General features: G+C 45.3%; 1 protein-coding gene across 3 annotated transcripts in view; it reads left to right on the top strand.

Annotated features, from left to right (window-relative positions):
* The window catches only part of cntn5 (contactin 5), a 737,853-nt gene that overhangs the window by 514,517 nt on the left and 199,292 nt on the right, over nucleotides 1-24,044 (top strand). For all 3 annotated transcript variants that reach the window (XM_055910389.1, XM_055910391.1, XM_055910390.1), the window contains 3 exons: nucleotides 11,680-11,861; nucleotides 17,932-18,068; nucleotides 21,956-22,085. In XM_055910389.1, the coding sequence (XP_055766364.1) occupies nucleotides 11,680-11,861; nucleotides 17,932-18,068; nucleotides 21,956-22,085 (449 nt within the window). The remainder of the gene's footprint in view (nucleotides 1-11,679; nucleotides 11,862-17,931; nucleotides 18,069-21,955; nucleotides 22,086-24,044) is intronic.

The raw sequence follows: 24,044 nt of genomic DNA, 5'->3' as shown, positions 1-24,044 counted from the left end.
TGGTGGATGGGCCGAGTGATGGATGATGGATGGGCCGAGTGATGGATGATGGATGGTGGATGGGCCGAGTGATGGGTGATGGATGGTTGATGATGGATGGGCCGAGTGATGGATGATGGATGGTGGATGGGCCGAGTGATGGATGATGGATGGGCCGAGTGATGGGTGATGGATGATGGATGGGCCGAGTGATGGATGATGGATGATGGATGGGCCGAGTGATGGGTGATGGATGATGGATGGGCCGAGTGATGGGTGATGGATAGTGGATGGGCCGAGTGATGGATGATGGATGGTGGATGATGGATGGGAGCACCGGCGGTTTCCCTGGTTGTCACATTTCCATATTTCTGAGAGCTGTCAAATGAAGCCGTCATACACAGAGCCTTGCTAATATAGTATAGTACGACGTTCTCCTGCTACGTGTTCAACCCGTCTATCTTGGAGAGAGCAGAGTGATCACAGGGGCATAGAGGAGCATCACCAAACGGAATGATAAACAGCCACACACACACACTAATCATAGAAATCATGATGATTAGTTGGGCTGGTAACCTGATCTGAATACATCATGTAGTCACAGACATGGTTCTCTGCTGGAGGTCGTTTTGGGTAGAGAGAGACTCAGAGATATATCATGGAGTCACAGACATGGTTTTCTGCTGGAGGTCGTTTTGGGTAGAGAGAGACTCGGAGATATATCATGGAGTCACAGACATGGTTTTCTACTGGAGGTCGTTTTGGGTAGAGAGAGACTCAGAGATATATCATGTAGTCACAGACATGGTTCTCAGCTGGAGGTCGTTTTGGGTAGAGAGAGACTCAGAGATATATCATGGAGTCACAGACATGGTTTTCTGCTGGAGGTCGTTTTGGGTAGAGAGAGACTCAGAGATATATCATGGAGTCACTGACATGGTTTTCTGCTGGAGGTCGTTTTGGGTAGAGAGAGACTCGGAGATATATCATGGAGTCACAGACATGGCTCTCAGCTGGAGGTCATTTGGGTAGAGAGAGACTCAGAGATATATCATGGAGTCACAGACATGGTTTTCTGCTGGAGGTCGTTTTGGGTAGAGAGAGACTCGGAGATATATCATGGAGTCACAGACATGGTTTTCTGCTGGAGGTCGTTTGGGTAGAGAGAGACTCGGAGATATATCATGGAGTCACAGACATGGCTCTCAGCTGGAGGTCATTTGGGTAGAGAGAGACTCGGAGATATATCATGGAGTCACAGACATGGTTCTCTGCTGGAGGTCGTTTTGGGTAGAGAGAGACTCGGAGATATATCATGGAGTCACAGACATGGCTCTCAGCTGGAGGTCGTTTGGGTAGAGAGAGACTCAGAGATACATCATGGAGTCACAGACATGGTTCTCTGCTGGAGGTCGTTTTGGGTAGAGAGAGACTCAGAGATATATCATGGAGTCACAAACATGGTTTTCTGCTGGAGGTCGTTTGGGTAGAGAGAGACTCAGAGATATATCATGGAGTCACAGACATGGTTCTCTGCTGGAGGTCGTTTGGGTAGAGAGAGACTCAGAGATATATCATGGAGTCACAGACATGGTTCTCTGCTGGAGGTCGTTTTGGGTAGAGAGTTCCCCCTGGACTATGACATTTAGAATCTATTGATTGAGAATTTAGCCTGGATGAAATCTCTTGAGACGCACCGTGTCGTTTTCAAGTGTCCACATGAAGATATATATTTTTTTAAATAATATAATAATATGGAAAGGGGAAGAGAATTTTGGGGAAGAAAAAATATTGATAATAAAGATGACATTGAAAGAAGATTTTGATTGAAGAACAATATGAGCCTGTTTGGTTTTCTTCTATTGGATAGCTGAGAGTTGACAGCTTCATACCCAGGATCTCTTTGAAGGCAACACCATATTATTCACGCAGGGAAGCATTTACACCACAAGGTGTTAGTGTATGGACGCAAAACACACATCTATTATCTATCACTTTATGTTGCAAGGATGCGTGCAATTTAACCTCCTATCCAGTATTCTACCTGACATTTATCCACTCTCCATTCTCTTAAATAATCCTGTCAACTACCCACTCTCCAGTCTCCTATCCTGTCAACTATCCACTCTCCATTCTCTTAAATAATCCTGTCAACTATCCACTCTCATGTCTCCTACCCTGTCAACTATCCACTCTCCTATATAATCCTGTCAACTATCCCCTCTCCAGTCTCCTATCCTGTCAACTATCCACTCTCCTATATAATCCTGTCAACTACCCACTCTCCAGTCTCCTATCCTGTCAACTATCCACTCTCCAGTCTCCTATCCTGTCAACTATCCACTCTCCTATATAATCCTGTCAACTATCCACTCTCCAGTCTCCTATCCTGTCAACTATCCACTCTCCAGTCTCCTATATAATCCTGTCAACTATCCACTCTCCAGTCTCCTATCCTGTCAACTATCCACTCTCCAGTCTCCTACCCTGTCAACTATCCACTCTCCAGTCTCCTATCCTGTCAACTATCCACTCTCCTATATAATCCTGTCAACTATCCACTCTCCAGTCTCCTATCCTGTCAACTATCCACTCTCCAGTCTCCTACCCTGTCAACTATCCACTCTCCAGTCTCCTATCCTGACAACTATCCACTCTCCAGTCTCCTATCCTGTCAACTATCCACTCTCCAGTCTCCTACCCTGTCAACTATCCACTCTCCAGTCTCCTATCCTGTCAACTATCCACTCTCCAGTCTCCTACCCTGTCAACTATCCACTCTCCAGTCTCCTATCCTGTCAACTATCCACTCTCCAGTCTCCTATCCTGTCAACTATCCACTCTCCTATATAATCCTGTCAACTATCCACTCTCCTATATAATCCTGTCAACTATCCACTCTCATGTCTCCTATCCTGTCAACTATCCACTCTCCAGTCTCCTTTCCTGTCAACTATCCACTCTCCTGTCTCCTATATAATCCTGTCAACTATCCACTCTCCAGTCTCCTTCCCTGTCAACTATCCACTCTCCTGTCTCCTATATAATCCTGTCAACTATCCACTCTCCAGTCTCCTATCCTGTCAACTATCCACTCTCCTGTCTCCTATATAATCCTGTCAACTATCCACTCTCCTGTCTCCTATATAATCCTGTCAACTATCCACTCTCCAGTCTCCTTCCCTGTCAACTATCCACTCTCCTGTCTCCTATATAATCCTGTCAACTACCCACTCTCCAGTCTCCTACCGTGTCAACTATCCACTCTCCAGTCTCCTACCCTGTCAACTATCCACTCTCCAGTCTCCTTCCCTGTCAACTATCCACTCTCCTGTCTCCTATATAATCCTGTCAACTATCCACTCTCCTGTCTCCTATATAATCCTGTCAACTATCCACTCTCCAGTCTCCTATATAATCCTGTCAACTATCCACTCTCCAGTCTCCTATCCTGTCAACTATCCACTCTCCTATATAATCCTGTCAACTATCCACTCTCCAGTCTCCTATCCTGACAACTACCCACTCTCCAGTCTCCTACCCTGTCAACTATCCACTCTCCAGTCTCCTATCCTGTCAACTATCCACTCTCCAGTCTCCTATCCTGTCAACTATCCACTCTCCTATATAATCCTGTCAACTATCCACTCTCCTATATAATCCTGTCAACTATCCACTCTCATGTCTCCTATCCTGTCAACTATCCACTCTCCAGTCTCCTTTCCTGTCAACTATCCACTCTCCAGTCTCCTATCCTGACAACTATCCACTCTCCAGTCTCCTATCCTGTCAACTATCCACTCTCCTATATAATCCTGTCAACTATCCACTCTCCAGTCTCCTACCCTGTCAACTATCCACTCTCCAGTCTCCTATCCTGTCAACTATCCACTCTCCAGTCTCCTATCCTGTCAACTATCCACTCTCCTATATAATCCTGTCAACTATCCACTCTCCTATATAATCCTGTCAACTATCCACTCTCCAGTCTCCTACCCTGTCAACTATCCACTCTCCAGTCTCCTTCCCTGTCAACTATCCACTCTCCTGTCTCCTATATAATCCTGTCAACTATCCACTCTCCAGTCTCATTCCCTGTCAACTATCCACTCTCCTGTCTCCTACCCTGTCAACTATCCACTCTCCTGTCTCCTATATAATCCTGTCAACTATCCACTCTCCAGTCTCCTACCGTGTCAACTATCCACTCTCCAGTCTCCTACCCTGTCAACTATCCACTCTCCAGTCTCCTACCCTGTCAACTATCCACTCTCCAGTCTCCTACCCTGTCACCTACCCACTCTCCAGTCTCCTACCCTGTCACCTACCCACTCTCCAGTCTCCTACCCTGTCGACTATCCACTCTCCAGTCTCCTACCCTGTAAACTATCCACTCTCCTGTCTCCTATATAATCCTGTCAACTATCCACTCTCCTGTCTCCTATATAATCCTGTCAACTATCCACTCTCCAGTCTCCTATATAATCCTGTCAACTATCCACTCTCCTGTCTCCTACCCTGTCAACTATCCACTCTCCTGTCTCCTATCCTGTCAACTATCCACTCTCCAGTCTCCTATATAATCCTGTCAACTATCCCCTCTCCATTCTCCTACCCTGTCAACTATCCACTCTCCAGTCTCGTATCCTGTCAACTATCCACTCTCCTGTCTCCTATCCTGTCAACTATCCACTCTCCTGTCTCCTACCCTGTCACCTACCCACTCTCCAGTCTCCTACCCTGTCAACTATCCACTCTCCTGTCTACTACCCTGTCACCTATCCACTCTCCAGTCTCCTATCCTGTCAACTATCCACTCTCATGTCTCCTATCCTGTCAACTATCCACTCTCCAGTCTCCTATCCTGTCAACTATCCACTCTCATGTCTCCTATCCTGTCAACTATCCACTCTCATGTCTCCTATCCTGTCAACTATCCACTCTCCTATATAATCCTGTCAACTATCCACTCTCATGTCTCCTATCCTGTCAACTATCCACTCTCCAGTCTCCTACCCTGTAAACTATCCACTCTCCAGTCTCCTATATAATCCTGTCAACTATCCACTCTCCTATATAATCCTGTCAACTATCCACTCTCATGTCTCCTATCCTGTCAACTATCCACTCTCCTGTCTCCTATATAATCCTGTCAACTATCCACTCTCCAGTCTCCTTCCCTGTCAACTATCCACTCTCCAGTCTCCTATCCTGTCAACTATCCACTCTCCTGTCTCCTATATAATCCTGTCAACTATCCACTCTCCAGTCTCCTATCCTGTCAACTATCCACTCTCCAGTCTCCTATATAATCCTGTCAACTATCCACCCTCCTGTCTCCTACCCTGTCAACTACCCACTCTCCAGTCTCCTACCCTGTCAACTATCCACTCTCCAGTCTACTACCCTGTCAACTATCCACTCTCCAGTCTCCTATATAATCCTGTCAACTATCCACTCTCCAGTCTCCTACCCTGTCAACTATCCACTGTCCAGTCTCCTACCCTGTCAACTATCCACTCTCCAGTATCCTACCCTGTCAACTATCCACTCTCCAGTCTCCTACCCTGTCAACTATCCAGTCTCCAGTCTCCTACCCTGTCACCTACCCACTCTCCAGTCTCCTACCCTTTCAACTACCCACTCTCCAGTCTCCTATCCTGTCAACTATCCACTCTCCTGTCTCCTTCCCTGTCAACTATCCACTCTCCTGTCTCCTATATAATCCTGTCAACTATCCACTCTCCAGTCTCCTACCGTGTCAACTATCCACTCTCCAGTCTCCTACCCTGTCAACTATCCACTCTCCAGTCTCCTTCCCTGTCAACTATCCACTCTCCTGTCTCCTATATAATCCTGTCAACTATCCACTCTCCAGTCTCATTCCCTGTCAACTATCCACTCTCCTGTCTCCTACCCTGTCAACTATCCACTCTCCTGTCTCCTATATAATCCTGTCAACTATCCACTCTCCAGTCTCCTACCGTGTCAACTATCCACTCTCCAGTCTCCTACCCTGTCAACTATCCACTCTCCAGTCTCCTACCCTGTCAACTATCCACTCTCCAGTCTCCTACCCTGTCACCTACCCACTCTCCAGTCTCCTACCCTGTCACCTACCCACTCTCCAGTCTCCTACCCTGTCGACTATCCACTCTCCAGTCTCCTACCCTGTAAACTATCCACTCTCCTGTCTCCTATATAATCCTGTCAACTATCCACTCTCCAGTCTCCTATATAATCCTGTCAACTATCCACTCTCCTGTCTCCTACCCTGTCAACTATCCACTCTCCTGTCTCCTATCCTGTCAACTATCCACTCTCCAGTCTCCTATATAATCCTGTCAACTATCCCCTCTCCATTCTCCTACCCTGTCAACTATCCACTCTCCAGTCTCGTATCCTGTCAACTATCCACTCTCCTGTCTCCTATCCTGTCAACTATCCACTCTCCTGTCTCCTACCCTGTCACCTACCCACTCTCCAGTCTCCTATCCTGTCAACTATCCACTCTCCTGTCTACTACCCTGTCACCTATCCACTCTCCAGTCTCCTATCCTGTCAACTATCCACTCTCATGTCTCCTATCCTGTCAACTATCCACTCTCCAGTCTCCTATCCTGTCAACTATCCACTCTCATGTCTCCTATCCTGTCAACTATCCACTCTCATGTCTCCTATCCTGTCAACTATCCACTCTCCTATATAATCCTGTCAACTATCCACTCTCATGTCTCCTATCCTGTCAACTATCCACTCTCCAGTCTCCTACCCTGTAAACTATCCACTCTCCAGTCTCCTATATAATCCTGTCAACTATCCACTCTCCTATATAATCCTGTCAACTATCCACTCTCATGTCTCCTATCCTGTCAACTATCCACTCTCCTGTCTCCTATATAATCCTGTCAACTATCCACTCTCCAGTCTCCTTCCCTGTCAACTATCCACTCTCCAGTCTCCTATCCTGTCAACTATCCACTCTCCTGTCTCCTATATAATCCTGTCAACTATCCACTCTCCAGTCTCCTATCCTGTCAACTATCCACTCTCCAGTCTCCTATATAATCCTGTCAACTATCCACCCTCCTGTCTCCTACCCTGTCAACTACCCACTCTCCAGTCTCCTACCCTGTCAACTATCCACTCTCCAGTCTACTACCCTGTCAACTATCCACTCTCCAGTCTCCTATATAATCCTGTCAACTATCCACTCTCCAGTCTCCTACCCTGTCAACTATCCACTGTCCAGTCTCCTACCCTGTCAACTATCCACTCTCCAGTATCCTACCCTGTCAACTATCCAGTCTCCAGTCTCCTACCCTGTCAACTATCCAGTCTCCAGTCTCCTACCCTGTCACCTACCCACTCTCCAGTCTCCTACCCTTTCAACTACCCACTCTCCAGTCTCCTATCCTGTCAACTATCCACTCTCCTGTCTCCTACCCTGTCAACTATCCACTCTCCAGTCTCCTACCCTGTAAACTATCCACTCTCCTGTCTCCTATATAATCCTGTCAACTATCCACTCTCCTGTCTCCTATATAATCCTGTCAACTATCCACTCTCCAGTCTCCTATATAATCCTGTCAACTATCCACTCTCCAGTCTCCTATATAATCCTGTCAACTATCCCCTCTCCATTCTCCTACCCTGTCAACTATCCACTCTCCAGTCTCGTATCCTGTCAACTATCCACTCTCCTGTCTCCTATCCTGTCAACTATCCACTCTCCTGTCTCCTACCCTGTCACCTACCCACTCTCCAGTCTCCTATCCTGTCAACTATCCACTCTCCTGTCTACTACCCTGTCACCTATCCACTCTCCAGTCTCCTATCCTGTCAACTATCCACTCTCATGTCTACTACCCTGTCAACTATCCACTCTCCAGTCTCCTATCCTGTCAACTACCCACTCTCCAGTCTCCTATATAATCCTGTCAACTATCCACTCTCCAGTCTACTACCCTGTCAACTATCCACTCTCCAGTCTCCTATATAATCCTGTCAACTATCCACTCTCCAGTCTCCTATCCTGTCAACTATCCACTCTCATGTCTCCTACCCTGTCACCTACCCACTCTCCAGTCTCCTATCCTGTCAACTATCCACTCTCCAGTCTCCTATCCTGTCAACTATCCACTCTCCTATATAATCCTGTCAACTATCCACTCTCCAGTCTCCTACCCTGTTAACTATCCACTCTCCTGTCTCCTACCCTGTCAACTATCCACTCTCATGTCTCCTATATAATCCTGTCAACTATCCACTCTCCAGTCTCCTATATAATCCTGTCAACTATCCACTCTCCATTCTCCTACCCTGTCAACCATCCACTCTCCTGTCTCCTACCCTGTCAACTATCCACTCTCATGTCTCCTATATAATCCTGTCAACTATCCACTCTCCTGTCTCCTATATAATCCTGTCAACTATCCACTCTCCTGTCTCCTATATAATCCTGTCAACTATCCACTCTCCAGTCTCCTACCCTGTCAACTATCCACTCTCCAGTCTCCTATCCTGTCAACTATCCACTCTCCTGTCTCCTATCCTGTCAACTATCCACTCTCATGTCTCCTATCCTGTCAACTATCCACTCTCCAGTCTCCTATCCTGTCAACTATCCACTCTCCTATATAATCCTGTCAACTATCCACTCTCCAGTCTCCTACCCTGTCAACTATCCGCTCTCCTGTCTCCTACCCTGTCACTATCCACTCTCCTGTCTCCTACCCTGTCAACTATCCACTCTCATGTCTCCTATATAATCCTGTCAACTATCCACTCTCATGTCTCCTATATAATCCTGTCAACAATCCACTCTCCAGTCTCCTATATAATCCTGTCAACTATCCACTCTCCTATATAATCCTGTCAACTATCCACTCTCATGTCTCCTACCCTGTCAACTATCCACTCTCCTGTCTCCTACCCTGTCAACTATCCACTCTCATGTCTCCTATATAATCCTGTCAACTATCCACTCTCATGTCTCCTACCCTGTCAACTATCCACTCTCATGTCTCCTACCCTGTCAACTATCCACTCTCATGTCTCCTATATAATCCTGTCAACTATCCACTCTCATGTCTCCTACCCTGTCAACTATCCACTCTCATGTCTCCTATATAATCCTGTCAACTATCCACTCTCATGTATCCTACCCTGTCAACAATCCACTCTCCAGTCTCCTATATAATCCTGTCAACTATCCACTCTCATGTCTCCTACCATGTCAACTATCCACTCTCCTGTCTCCTACCCTGTCAACTATCCACTCTCATGTCTCCTATATAATCCTGTCAACAATCCACTCTCCAGTCTCCTATATAATCCTGTCAACTATCCACTCTCCTGTCTCCTACCCTGTCAACTATCCACTCTCCAGTCTCCTATCCTGTCAACTATCCACTCTCCTGTCTCCTATCCTGTCAACTATCCACTCTCATGTCTCCTATCCTGTCAACTATCCACTCTCCAGTCTCCTATCCTGTCAACTATCCACTCTCCTATATAATCCTGTCAACTATCCACTCTCCAGTCTCCTACCCTGTCAACTATCCACTCTCCTGTCTCCTACCCTGTCACTATCCACTCTCATGTCTCCTATATAATCCTGTCAACTATCCACTCTCCAGTCTCCTATATAATCCTGTCAACTATCCACTCTCCAGTTTCCTACCCTGTCAACTATCCACTCTCATGTCTCCTACCCTGTCAACTATCCACTCTCCTGTCTCCTACCCTGTCAACTATCCACTCTCCAGTCTCCAGCCTGTCAACTACACCCTCTCATGTCTCCTAGCCTGTCAACTATCCACTCTCCTGTCTCCTACCCTGTCAACTATCCACTCTCCAGTCTCCTATATAATCTTGTCAACTATCCACTCTCCAGTCTCCTATCCTGTCAACTATCCACTCTCCTGTCTCCTACCCTGTCAACTATCCACTCTACTGTCTCCTACTCTGTCAACTATCCACTCTACTGTCTCCTACCCTGTCAACTATCCACTCTCCAGACTCCTATCCTGTCAACTATCCACTCTCCTGTCTCCTATATAATCCTGTCAACTATCCACTGTCCAGTCTCCTATCCTGTCAACTATCCACTCTCCAGTCTCCTACCCTGTCAACTATCCACTCTCCAGTCTCCTACCCTGTAAACTATCCACTCTCCAGTCTCCTATCCTGTCAACTATCCACTGTCCAGTCTCCTACCCTGTCGACTATCCACTCTCCTGTCTCCTACCCTGTCAACTATCCACTCTCCTGTCTCCTACCCTGTCAACTATCCACTCTCCAGTCTCCTATATAATCTTGTCAACTATCCACTCTCCAGTCTCCTATCCTGTCAACTATCCACTCTCCTGTCTCCTACCCTGTCAACTATCCACTCTACTGTCTCCTACTCTGTCAACTATTCACTCTACTGTCTCCTACCCTGTCAACTATCCACTCTCCAGACTCCTATCCTGTCAACTATCCACTCTCCTGTCTCCTATATAATCCTGTCAACTATCCACTGTCCAGTCTCCTATCCTGTCAACTATCCACTCTCCAGTCTCCTACCCTGTCAACTATCCACTCTCCAGTCTCCTACCCTGTAAACTATCCACTCTCCAGTCTCCTATCCTGTCAACTATCCACTGTCCAGTCTCCTACCCTGTCGACTATCCACTCTCCTGTCTCCTACCCTGTCAACTATCCACTCTCCTGTCTCCTACCCTGTCAACTATCCACTCTCCAGTCTACTACCCTGTCAACTATCCACTCTCCTGTCTCCTACCCTGTCACCTTTCCACTCTCCTGTCTCCTATCCTGTCAACTATCCACTCTCCAGTCTCCTACCCTGTCAACTATCCACTCTCATGTCTCCTACCCTGTCAACTATCCACTCTCCTGTCAACTATCCACTCTCCTGTCTCCTACCCTGTCAACTATCCACTCTCTATTCTCCTATCCTGTCAACTATCCACTCTCGTCTCCTATCCTGTCAACTATCCACTCTCGTCTCCTACCCTGTCAACTATCCACTCTCCTTTCTCCTTACCTGTCAACTATCCACTCTCCTGTCTCCTACCCTGTCAACTATCCACTCTCTATTCTCCTATCCTGTCAACTATCCACTCTCGTCTCCTTTCCTGTCAACTATCCACTCTCCGGTCTCCTACCCTGTCAACTATCCACTCTCCTGTCTCCTACCCTGTCAACTATCCACTCTCCTGTCTCCTACCCTGTCAACTATCCACTCTCTATTCTCCTATCCTGTCAACTATCCACTCTCGTCTCCTATCCTGTCAACTATCCACTCTCCTGTCTCCTACCCTGTCAACTATCCACTCTCTATTCTCCTATCCTGTCAACCATCCACTCTCGTCTCCTATCCTGTCAACTATCCACTCTCCAGTCTCCTACCCTGTCAACTTTCCACTCTCCAGTCCTACTATCCACAATATTTTCCAACTGCTATTTCCTGATCTGACTATTAATTGTACAGACGTATTAGGATGTAATCTTTTACTATCCTTTCCTGCTAGTCCTTTCACCTAGGATTTTAACCCTCTCCTCTCCTGCTAGTCCTTTCACCTAGGATTTTAACCCTCTCCTCTCTTGCTAGTCCTTTCACCTAGGATTTTAACCCTCTCCTCTCTTGCTAGTCATTTCACATAGGATTCTAACCCTCTCCTCTCTTGCTAGTCCTGTCCCGACAATCACGTGGAGGAAGATGAACGGTAACATCCCTAAGAAGGCTCGTCTGAGGAAATCCCAGGCTGTTCTGGAGATCCCCAATGTCCAGCTGGAGGACTCGGGGACCTACGAGTGTAAAGCAGAGAACCCCAGAGGAGGAACAGCCTTTAAGGGACACCTCCAGGTCTACAGTAAGTTATGTGATGGTTGGACTGGAGCTACATTGTTCTGGTGTTAATATGGTATTGGTAAAGACTGCTGTGCTGTTGTTTTATTGTTTTATTGGGCAGTTTGTTCTGGTTTGGACTTGACTGATACTACTAGGATTCTAGTGTGTTTGGCGGTTATGAAGACTAATCATTGTTGTGCCCATTCTCTAAATCAGTCTGTGTCTGCTATTCATCTTCTGGTCCTGTCCCTGATACCTACTGTAGAATATCTATCATCCCAGTCCTGTCTGATCCCTGATACCTGCTGTAGAATATCTATCAACCCGGTCCTGTCTGATCCCTGATACCTACTGTAGAATATCTATCATCCCAGTCCTGTCTGCTCCCTGATACCTACTGTAGAATATCTATCATCCCAGTCCTGTCTGATCCCTGATACCTACTGTAGAATATCTATCATCCCGGTCCTGTCTGCTCCCTGATACCTACTGTAGAATATCTATCATCCCAGTCCTGTCTGATCCTTGATACCTACTGTAGAATATCTATCATCCCAGTCCTGTCTGCTCCCTGATACCTACTGTAGAATATCTATTATCCCAGACCTGTCTGATCCCTGATACCTACTGTAGAATATCTATCATCCCAGTCCTGTCTGATCACTGATACCTACTGTAGAATATCTATCATCCCAGCCCTGTCTGATCCCTGATACCTACTGTAGAATATCTATCATCCCAGTCCTGTCTGCTCCCTTATACCTACTGTAGAATATCTATCATCCCAGTCCTGTCTGCTCCCTCATACCTACTGTAGAAGATCTATCATCCCAGTCCTGTCTGCTCCCTTATACCTACTGTAGAATATCTATCATCCCAGTCCTGTCTGCTCCCTGATACCTACTGTAGAATATCTATCATCCCAGTCCTGTCTGATCCCTGATACCTACTGTAGAATATCTATCATCCCAGTCCTGTCTGCTCCCTGATACCTACTGTAGAATATCTATCATCCCAGTCCTGTCTGCTCCCTGATACCTACAGTAGAATATCTGTCATCCCAGTCCTGTCTGCTCCCTGATACCTACTGTAGAATATCTATCATCCCAGTCCTGTCTGCTCCCTGATACCTACTGTAGAATATCTATCATCCCGGTCCTGTCTGCTCCCTGATACCTACTGTAGAATATCTATCAAACAAGTCCTGTCTGCTCCCTGATACCTACTGTAGAATATCTATCATCCCTGTCCTGTCTGCTCCCTGATACCTACTGTAGAATATCTATCATCCCAGTCCTGTCTGCTCCCTGATACCTACTGTAGAATATCTATCATCCCAGTCCTGTCCCTGATACCTACTGTAGAATATCTATCATCCCAGTCCTGTCTGCTCCCTGATACCCACTATAGAATATCTATCATCCCAGTCCTGTCCCTGATACCTACTGTAGAATATCTATCATCCCAGTCCTGTCTGCTCCCTGATACCTACTGTAGAATATCTATCATCCCAGTCTTGTCTGATCCCTGATACCTACTGTAGAATGTCTATCATCCCAGTCCTGTCTTCTCCCTGATACCTACTGTAGAATATCTATCATCCCAGTCCTGTCTGCTCCCTGATACCTACTGTAGAATATCTATCATCCCAGTCCTGTCCCTGATACCTACTGTAGAATATCTATCATCCCGGTCCTGTCTGCTCCCTGATACCTACTGTAGAATATCTATCAACCAAGTCCTGTCTGCTCCCTGATACCTACTGTAGAATATCTATCATCCCAGTCCTTTCTGCTCCCTGATACCTACTGTAGAATATCTATCAACCAAGTCCTGTCTGCTCCCTGATACCTACTGTAGAATATCTATCATCCCAGTCCTGTCTGCTCCCTGATACCTACTGTAGAATATCTATCATCCCAGTCCTATCCCTGATACCTACTGTAGAATATCTATCATCCCAGTCCTGTCTGCTCCCTGAAACCTACTGTAGAATATCTATCATCCCAGTCCTGTCCCTGATACCTACTGTAGAATATCTATCATCCCGGTCCTGTCTGATCCCTGATACCTACTGTAGAATATCTATCATCCCAGTCCTGTCTGATCACTGATACCTACTGTAGAATATCTATCATCCCAGTCCTGTCTGATCACTGATACCTACTGTAGAATATCTATCATCCCAGTCCTGTCTGATCACTGATACCTACTGTAGAATATCTATCATCCCAGTCCTGTCTGATCACTGATACCTACTGTAGAATATCTATCATCCCAGTCCTGTCTGATCACTGATACCTACTGTAGAATATCTATCATCCCAGCCCTGTCTGATCACTGATACCTACTGTAGAATATCTATCATCCCAGCCCTGTCTGATCCCTGATACCTACTGTAGAATATCTATCATCCCAGTCCTGTCTGATCACTGATACCTACTGTAGAATATCTATCATCCCAGTCCTGTCTGATCCCTGATACCTACTGTAGAATATCTATCATCCCAGTCCTGTCCCTGATACCTACTGTAGAATATCTATCATCCCGGTCCTGTCTGATCCCTGATACCTACTGTAGAATATCTATCATCCCAGTCCTGTCTGCTCCCTGATACCTACTGTAGAATATCCATCATCCCAGTCCTGTCTGCTCACTGATACCTACTGTAGAATATCTATCATCCCAGTCCTGTCTGATCCCTGATACCTACTGTAGAATATCTATCAACCCAGTCCTGTCTGCTCCCTGATACCTACTGTAGAATATCTATCATCCCAGTCCTGTCTGATCCCTGATACCTACTGTAGAATATCTATCAACCCAGTCCTGTCTGCTCCCTGATACCTACTGTAGAATATCATTCATCCCATTCCTGTCTGCTCCCTGATACCTACTGTAGAATATCTATCATCCCAGTCCTGTCCCTGATACCTACTGTAGAATATCTATCATCCCAGTCCTGTCTGATCCCTGATACCTACTGTAGAATATCTATCATCCCAGTCCTGTCTGCTCCCTGATACCTACTGAGAATATCTATCATCCCGGTCTGATACCTACTGTAGAATATCTATCATCCCAGTCCTGTCTGCTCCCTGATACCTACTGTAGAATATCTATCATCCCGGTCCTGTCTGCTCCCTGATACCTACTGTAGAATATCTATCAACCCGGTCCTGTCTGATCCCTGATACCTACTGTAGAATATCTATCATCCCGGTCCTGTCTGATCCCTGATACCTACTGTAGAATATCTATCATCCCGGTCTGATACCTACTGTAGAATATCTATCATCCCGGTCTGATACCTACTGTAGAATATCTATCATCCCAGTCCTTTCTGCTCCCTGATACCTACTGTAGATTATCTATCATCCCAGTCCTGTCTGCTCCCTGATACCTACTGTAGAATATCTATCATTTCAGTCCTGTCTGCTCCCTGATACCTACTGTAGAATATCTATCATCCCAGTCCTGTCCCTGATACCTACTGTAGAATATCTATCATCCCAGTCCTGTCTGCTCCCTGATACCTACTGTAGAATATCTATCATCCCGGTCCTGTCTGCTCCCTGATACCTACTGTAGAATATCTATCATTTCAGTCCTGTCTGCTCCCTGATACCTACTGTAGAATATCTATCATCCCAGTCCTGTCCCTGATACCTACTGTAGAATATCTATCATTTCAGTCCTGTCTGCTCCCTGATACCTACTGTAGAATATCTATCATCCCAGTCCTTTCTGCTCCCTGATACCTACTGTAGATTATCTATCATCCCAGTCCTGTCTGCTCCCTGATACCTACTGTAGAATATCTATCATTTCAGTCCTGTCTGCTCCCTGATACCTACTGTAGAATATCTATCATCCCAGTCCTGTCTGCTCCCTGATACCTACTGTAGAATATCTATCATCCCGGTCCTGTCTGCTCTTATCTGGAGGAGAATGTCTCTGACTGAGATCACGTGGGCAGTATGTCATCAATGGAAACATACCCATATTCTGCGACATGTTTTACAGTGATTAGGTTTGGCAGAGGAAGTAGAATGGATCACCGTCCGTTATGTAGTCTTACTGAATAGTGTCCACTTCCTGTTCTTCTCTCCCTGTTCAGTTTTTGTTGCTGTTTATGTTTACGTCATAAATAACTAATTGTTTAAAGATTATTTGCTTAATTTTCTTACTACGCAGATGCACATAGAGGTACATTTGTAGTTTTTCATATTATTGAGCCACTTGTATAATGGCTAGGTAATACTGCCGACCAAACACCCACCTGATGGAATGAAGACAAGATCAAACACCCACCTGATTTATTGAAGACAAGACCAAACACCCAGCTGATGGAATTAAGACAAGACCAAACACCCACCTGATGGAATTAAGACAAGACCAAACACCCACCTGATGGAATGAAGACAAGACCAAACACCCACCTGACTGAATGAAGACAAGACCAAACACCCACCTGATTTAATGAAGACAAGACCAAACACCCACCTGATTTAATGAAGACAAGACCAAACACCCACCTGATTTAATGAAGACAAGACCAAACACCCACCTGATTTAATGAAGACAAGACCAAACACCCACCTGATTTAATGAAGACAAGACCAAACACCCACCTGATGGATTGAAGACAAGACCAAACACCCACCTGATGGAATGAAGACAAACATCTTTCTGTGTAGGACTGGTATCATCCTGTTAAAGAGATCGAATTTAAGGAATGCAAAGTCACTTGTTGTGTTGTTTGATTGGATGTTTATTCAGGGTGATGTGGTCTTTTATCTCTGTTTTGATTGGATGTTTATTCAGGGTGATATGGTCTTTTATCTCTGTTTTGATTGGATGTTTATTCAGGGTGATGTGGTCTTTTATCTCTGTTTTGATTGGATGTTTATTCAGGGTGATATGGTCTTTTATCTCTGTTTTGATTGGATGTTTATTCAGGGTGATATGGTCTTTTATCTCTGTTTTGATTGGATGTTTATTCAGGGTGATATGGTCTTTTATCTCTGTTTTGATTGGATGTTTATTCAGGGTGATGTGGTCTTTTATCTCTGTTTTGATTGGATGTTTATTCAGGGTGATATGGTCTTTTATCTGTGATTTGATTGGATGTTTATTCAGGGTGATATGGTCTTTTATATGTGATTTGATTGGATGTTTATTCAGGGTGATATGGTATTTTATCTCTGTTTTGATTGGATGATTATTCAAGGTGATATGGTCTTTTATCTCTGTTTTGATTGGATGATTATTCAATGTTATATGGCCTTTTATCTGTGTTTTGATTGGATGATCATTGTCAGGAAGGTCTCTGCTCACTATAAAGGTTCACACAACAGGCTGACCTGTTTAAATGACATGCAGCCTGCTACCAACGAGGCTCCCACTGAGAGTAGCCAGGGAGTAGTGATGCACAGGAAGTGACAGAGAGAGTGTGTGAGTGTGTGTGTGCATGGGAGGAGTAGCCAGGGAATATAGGTGTCCGGGAAGCATGTCATCCCAAGGCTGTGGAAAGTGTGTGTGTGTGTGTGTGTGTGTGTGTGTGTGTGTGTGTGTGTGTGTGTGTGTGTGTGTGTGTGTGTGTGTGTGTGTGTGTGTGTGTGTGTGTGTGTGTGTGTGTGTGTGTGTGTGTGCGTGTTTTAGATAGATATATAACACTGGAGGGAATATTGAAGGGGGAGGTGTCTAACTAACTGAAACACTGGAGGGATAATTGAAGGGGGAGGTGTCTAACTAACTGAAACACCGGAGGGATAATTGAAGGGGGAGGTGTCTAACTAACTGAAACACCGGAGGGATAATTGAAGGGGGAGGTGTCTAACTAACTGAAACACTGGAGGGATAATTGAAGGGGGAGGTGTCTAACTAACTGAAACACTGGAGGGATAATTGAAGGGGGAGGTGTCTAACTAACTGAAACACTGGAGGGATAATTGAAGGGGGAGGTGTCTAACTAACTGAAACACTGGAGTGAATAACATCATACTCTATAATACTGTTGTGTTATTCAGCTCAAACACATCATACTCTATAAGTATTTTCATATTTCATCTGTTCTCTCCTTCCTCAGCCTTCCCCCAGTGGATCAGCACGATAAACGACAGCCAGTTGGACAGCGGAGATCAGCTGCACTGGGAGTGCAAGGCCACAGGGAAGCCTAGACCCACCTACCGCTGGCTCCGCAATGGAGAGCCGTTCACACCACAGGTACTCACACAACAGGTACTCACACCACAGGTACTCACACAACAGGTACTCACACAACAGGTACTCACACCACAGGTACTCACACAACAGGGAAACACACACACCACAGGTACTCACAACCAAGTACACACACCACAGATACTCACACCACAGGTACTCACACCACAGGTACTCACACAACAGGTACTCACACCACAGGGAACCACACACACCACGGGTACTCACACAACAGGTACTCACACCACAGGTACTCACACAACAGGTACTCACATCACAGGTACATACACAACATGTATTCACACCAAATGTACTCACACGACAGGGAACCACACACACCACAGGTACTCACAACCAAGTACACACACCACAGATACTCACACACCAGGAACCATACACACCACAGGTACTCACACCACAGGTACTCACACACCGGGAACCACACACACCACATGTCCTCAAACCACAGGTACTCACACCACAGGTACTCTAACACAGGGAAGCACACACACCACATATACTCACACCACATGTACTCACACCACATGTGCTCACCCACAGGGAACCACACACACCACAGGTACTCACACCACAGGTACTCAACCACAGGTACTCACACCACAGGTAGTCACCCACAGGGAACCACACACACTCCTACCACTGACTCCGCAATGGAGAGCCGCTCACGCCACAGGTAATTACACCACAGGTACTCACACCACATGCACTCACACACAGGGAACCACACACACCACAGGTACTTACACCGCAGGTACTCACACCACAGGTACTTACACCCCAGCTACTCACACCACAGGTACTCACACCACAGGTGTTCACCCACAGGGAACCACACACAGGGAAGAACACACAGGCAGGCAGTTACACACACATACACCACAGGTACTCACAATAAAAATAAAACACACACATGCACACACACACATCCCCTAACCCCATAGGCACTTGCAATTAGGAACACACAAAACACCCCTCCCTCCCCCAGAACAAGAATACACAGCAATTATTTAGGCAATTCCCAGTTCTAGAATACACAGCAATTATTTAGGCAATTCCCAGTTCTAGAATACACAGCAATTATTTAGGGAATTTCCCAGTTCTAGAATACACAGCAATTATTTAGGCAATTCCCAGTTCTAGAATACACAGCAATTATTTAGGTAAATCCCAGTTCTAGAATACACAGCAGTTATTTAGGGAATTTCCCAGTTCTAGAATACACAGCAGTTATTTAGGGAATTTCCCAGTTCTAGAATACACAGCAATTATTTAGGCAAATCCCAGTTCTAGAATACACAGCAGTTATTTAGGGAATTTCCAGGTTCTAGAATACACAGCAATTATTTAGGCAATTCCCAGTTCTAGAATACACAGCAATTATTTAGGCAAATCCCAGTTCTAGAATACACAGCAATTATTTAGGGAATTTCCCAGTTCTAGAATACACAGCAATTATTTAGGCAATTTCCCAGTTCTAGAATACACAGCAATTATTTAGGCAATTTCCCAGTTCTAGAATACACAGCAGTTATTTAGGCAAATTCCCAGTTCTAGAATACACAGCAGAAACATTTAAAAATATAAAATAGAGTGGAAATGAGTTTGTCTGTCTAAATTTAAAGTCTGTTGAATCTGCTTTGGTATATGTCTGTATATAATTTCCCTGTCGTATGGACTGACAGTCAGATAATTAGGTGTCGCCCTCCCTGTCCTGTGGACTGACAGTCAGATAATTAGGTGTCACCCTCCCTGTCCTATGAACTGACAGTCAGATAATTAGGTGTCGCCCTCCCTGTCCAATGAACTGACAGTCAGATAATTAGGTGTCACCCTCCCTGTCCTATGGACTGACAGTCAGATAATTAGGTGTCGCCCTCCCTGTCCAATGGACTGACAGTCAGATAATTAGGTGTCGCCCTCCCTGTCCAATGGACTGACAGTCAGATAATTAGGTGTCGCCCTCCCTGTCCAATGGACTGACAGTCAAATAATTAGGTGTCGCCCTCCCTGTCCTATGGACTGACAGTCAGATAATTAGGTGTCGCCCTCCCTGTCCAATGAACTGACAGTCAGATAATTAGGTGTCACCCTCCCAGTCCTATGGACTGACAGTCAGATAATTAGGTGTCACCCTCCCTGTCCTAAGGACTGACAGTCAGATAATTAGGTGTCGCCCTCCCTGTCCTATGGACTGACAGTCAGATAATTAGGTGTCGCCCTCCCTGTCCTATGGACTGACAGTCAAATACTAACAAGGTATTGTGAACCCTGCTGAAGCATTTAGTTTGGTAAAGCAGGGTTAATATAAGCCTCTGTCTCTCCTGTCTTCTCTAGGAAACAATGTTTCACTTTTGAATTTCAATCTCTGTACCATGTATAGTATGAAAGGTGCATTCATGATACAACACTGTCTCTTACCAGTGACTGTATTCATGATATTACACTGCCTCTTATCTGTGACTGTATTCATGATATTACACTGCCTCTTACCTGTGACTGTATTCATGAAACAGCACTGCCTCTTATCTGTGACTGTATTCATGATATTACACTGCCTCTTACCTGTGACTGTATTCATGATATTACACTGCCTCTTACCTGTGACTGTATTCATGATACAGCACTGCCTCTTACCTGTGACTGTATTCATGAAACAGCACTGCCTCTTACCTGTGACTATATTCATGAAACAGCACTGCCTCTTACCTGTGACTGTATTCATGATACAGCACTGCCTCTTACCTGTGACTGTATTCATGATACAGCACTGCCTCTTACCTGTGACTGTATTCATGATATAGCACTGCCTCTTACCTGTGACTGTATTCATGATACAGCACTGCCTCTTACCTGTGACTGTATTCATGATATAGCACTGCCTCTTACCCGTGACTGTATTCATGATATAGCACTGCCTCTTACCTGTGACTATATTCATGAAACAGCACTGCCTCTTACCTGTGACTGTATTCATGATACAGCACTGCCTCTTACCTGTGACTGTATTCATGATATAGCACTGCCTCTTACCTGTGACTGTATTCATGATACAGCACTGCCTCTTACCTGTGACTGTATTCATGTATCAGAGCAGGGTGGAGGTGGTGAATGGGGTATGTTGTGTTTCAGAGCAGGGTGGTGAATGGGGTATGTTGTGTATCAGAGCAGGGTGGTGAATGGGGTATGTTGTGTTTCAGAGCAGGGTGGTGAATGGGGTATGTTGTGTTTCAGAGCAGGGTGGTGAATGGGGTATGTTGTGTATCAGAGCAGGGTGGAGATGGTGAATGGGGTATGTTGTGTTTCAGAGCAGGGTGGTGAATGGGGTATGTTGTGTTTCAGAGCAGGGTGGAGATGGTGAATGGGGTATGTTGTGTTTCAGAGCAGGGTGGTGAATGGGGTATGTTGTGTTTCAGAGCAGGGTGGTGAATGAGGTATGTTGTGTTTCAGAGCAGGGTGGAGATGGTGAATGGGGTATGTTGTGTTTCAGAGCAGGGTGGAGGTGGTGAATGGGGTATGTTGTGTTTCAGAGCAGGGTGGTGAATGGGGTATGTTGTGTTTCAGAGCAGGGTGGAGATGGTGAATGGGGTATGTTGTGTTTCAGAGCAGGGTGGAGATGGTGAATGGGGTATGTTGTGTTTCAGAGCAGGGTGGAGATGGTGAATGGGGTATGTTGTGTTTCAGAGCAGGGTGGTGAATGGGGTATGTTGTGTTTCAGAGCAGGGTGGTGAATGGGGTATGTTGTGTTTCAGAGCAGGGTGGAGATGGGGAATGGGGTATGTTGTGTTTCAGAGCAGGGTGGAGATGGTGAATGGGGTATGTTGTGTTTCAGAGCAGGGTGGAGATGGTGAATGGGGTATGTTGTGTTTCAGAGCAGGGTGGAGATGGGGAATGGCGAGCTCATCATCCAGAAGGTCCAGCAGGCTGACTCTGGGATGTACCAGTGTGTCGCTGAGAACAAATACGGAGCCATCTACTGCAGCGCAGAACTCAACATCTTAGGTATGCTGTTGTTTTTCTCCTGTTGTTGTTGTTGTTGTTGTTGTGGTTGTTGATGTTGTTGTTGTTGTTGCTGTTGTTGATGTTGTTGTTGTTGTTGTTGTTGTTGTTGTTGTTGTTGTTGTTGTTGTTGTTGTTGTTGTTGTTGTTGTTGTTGTTGTTGTTGTTGTTGCTGTTGTTGTTGTTGTTGTTGTTGTTGTTGTATTCATTCCGGCACTGCGTACATGTATTTAGTCCTTGATACTCATTCCAAATCACCCCCCCCCCCCCCCAATGTTCTCAACTGTAAATAGCCTCAGGGAAAACCAACTCAATGGACTTCAATCCAGTCAATTCAGGAAGTAAACTAAGATTCCAATGTTTCTCATTGCTTGTAATTTAAATTTCAGTTTGCTTCCTGAACCAATGTTGCTGCATACCCTTCCACTATCGTAGGTCTGCTTGTGTTTGTCATTATGTTAAAGGGAAGGTCTGTTCCGGTGTGTTTGTCATTATGTTAAAGGGAAGGTCTGTTCTAATGAGAAAATGCAGTGCAGATAAAGTCAAGTCTTTTGTTGTGGCAAATTGAAATGTAAATGGCCTGTTTCTCAACCAAGGTAGAGCTGCTCTTTTCTTCACCTCTGTGCATGGCTGGATGTCGGCATGTGACATTGGATAGGCCACGGCCTGATAAGGGAGAGCGATAGCAATACGGGACGAAAACACAGCTTGAGAAGGCTGATTGGCAATCAACGGTGCTTGATTGAACCTTAACAGTGGTTAGCATGAAGAAATTAACGACAGAGGATGTATCCCAAAGGGTACCCTATTCCCTATACGGTACCCTATTCCCTATATAGTACCCTATTCCCTACATAGCACCCTATTCCCTATATGGTACCCTATTCCCTATATGGCACCCTATTCCCTATATAGTACCCTATTCCCTATATGGTACCCTATTCCCTATATGATACCCTATTCCCTACATAGCACCCTATTCCCTACATGGTACCCTATTCCCTATATAGTACCCTATTCCCTATATAGTACCCTATTCCCTACATGGTACCCTATTCCCTACATGGTACCCTATTCCATATTTTAGTACCCTATTCCCTATATAGTACCCTATTCCCTACATGGTACCCTATTCCATATATAGTACCCTATTCCCAATATAGTACCCTATTCCCTACATGGTACCCTATTCCATATTTTAGTACCCTATTCCCTGTATAGTACCCTATTCCCTACATGGTACCCTATTCCCTACATGGCACCCTATTCCATATTTTAGTACCCTATTCCCTATATAGTACCCTATTCCCTACATGGTACCCTATTCCCTACATGGTACCCTATTCCCTACATGGTACCCTATTCCATATATAGTACCCTATTCCCTATATAGTACCCTATTCCCTACATGGTGCCCTATTCCATATATAGTACCCTATTCCCTACATGGTACCCTATTCCCTATATAGTACCCTATTCCCTACATGGTACCCTATTCCCTACATGGTACTCTATTCCATATATAGTACCCTATTCCCTATATAGTACCCTATTCCCTACATGGTACCCTATTCCATATTTTAGTACCCTATTCCCTATATAGTACCCTATTCCCTACATGGTACCCTATTCCATATATAGTACCCTATTCCCCATATAGTACCCTATTCCCTACATGGTACCCTATTCCCTATACGGCACCCTATTCCATATGTGGCACCCTATTAGTGCACTACTTCTGATAATGGAAAACAGTGACTTAGAGGGTTAAACAGTATTTAGCAGATTAACACTGGAGTGATAAATGAGCAGATGATCACGTGCAAGTAGAGATACTGGTGTGCAAAAGAACAGAAAAGTAAATAAATAAAAACAGTATGGGGATGAGGTAGGTAAATTGGGTGGGCTATTTACAGATGGACTATGTACAGCTGCAGCGATCGGTTAGCTGCTCAGGTAGCT

Source organism: Salvelinus fontinalis, unplaced genomic scaffold (genome assembly GCF_029448725.1).
Source record: "Salvelinus fontinalis isolate EN_2023a unplaced genomic scaffold, ASM2944872v1 scaffold_0006, whole genome shotgun sequence".
Classification (NCBI taxonomy): Eukaryota; Metazoa; Chordata; class Actinopteri; order Salmoniformes; family Salmonidae; genus Salvelinus; species Salvelinus fontinalis.
This window is presented reverse-complemented; position numbering and strand designations above follow the sequence as displayed.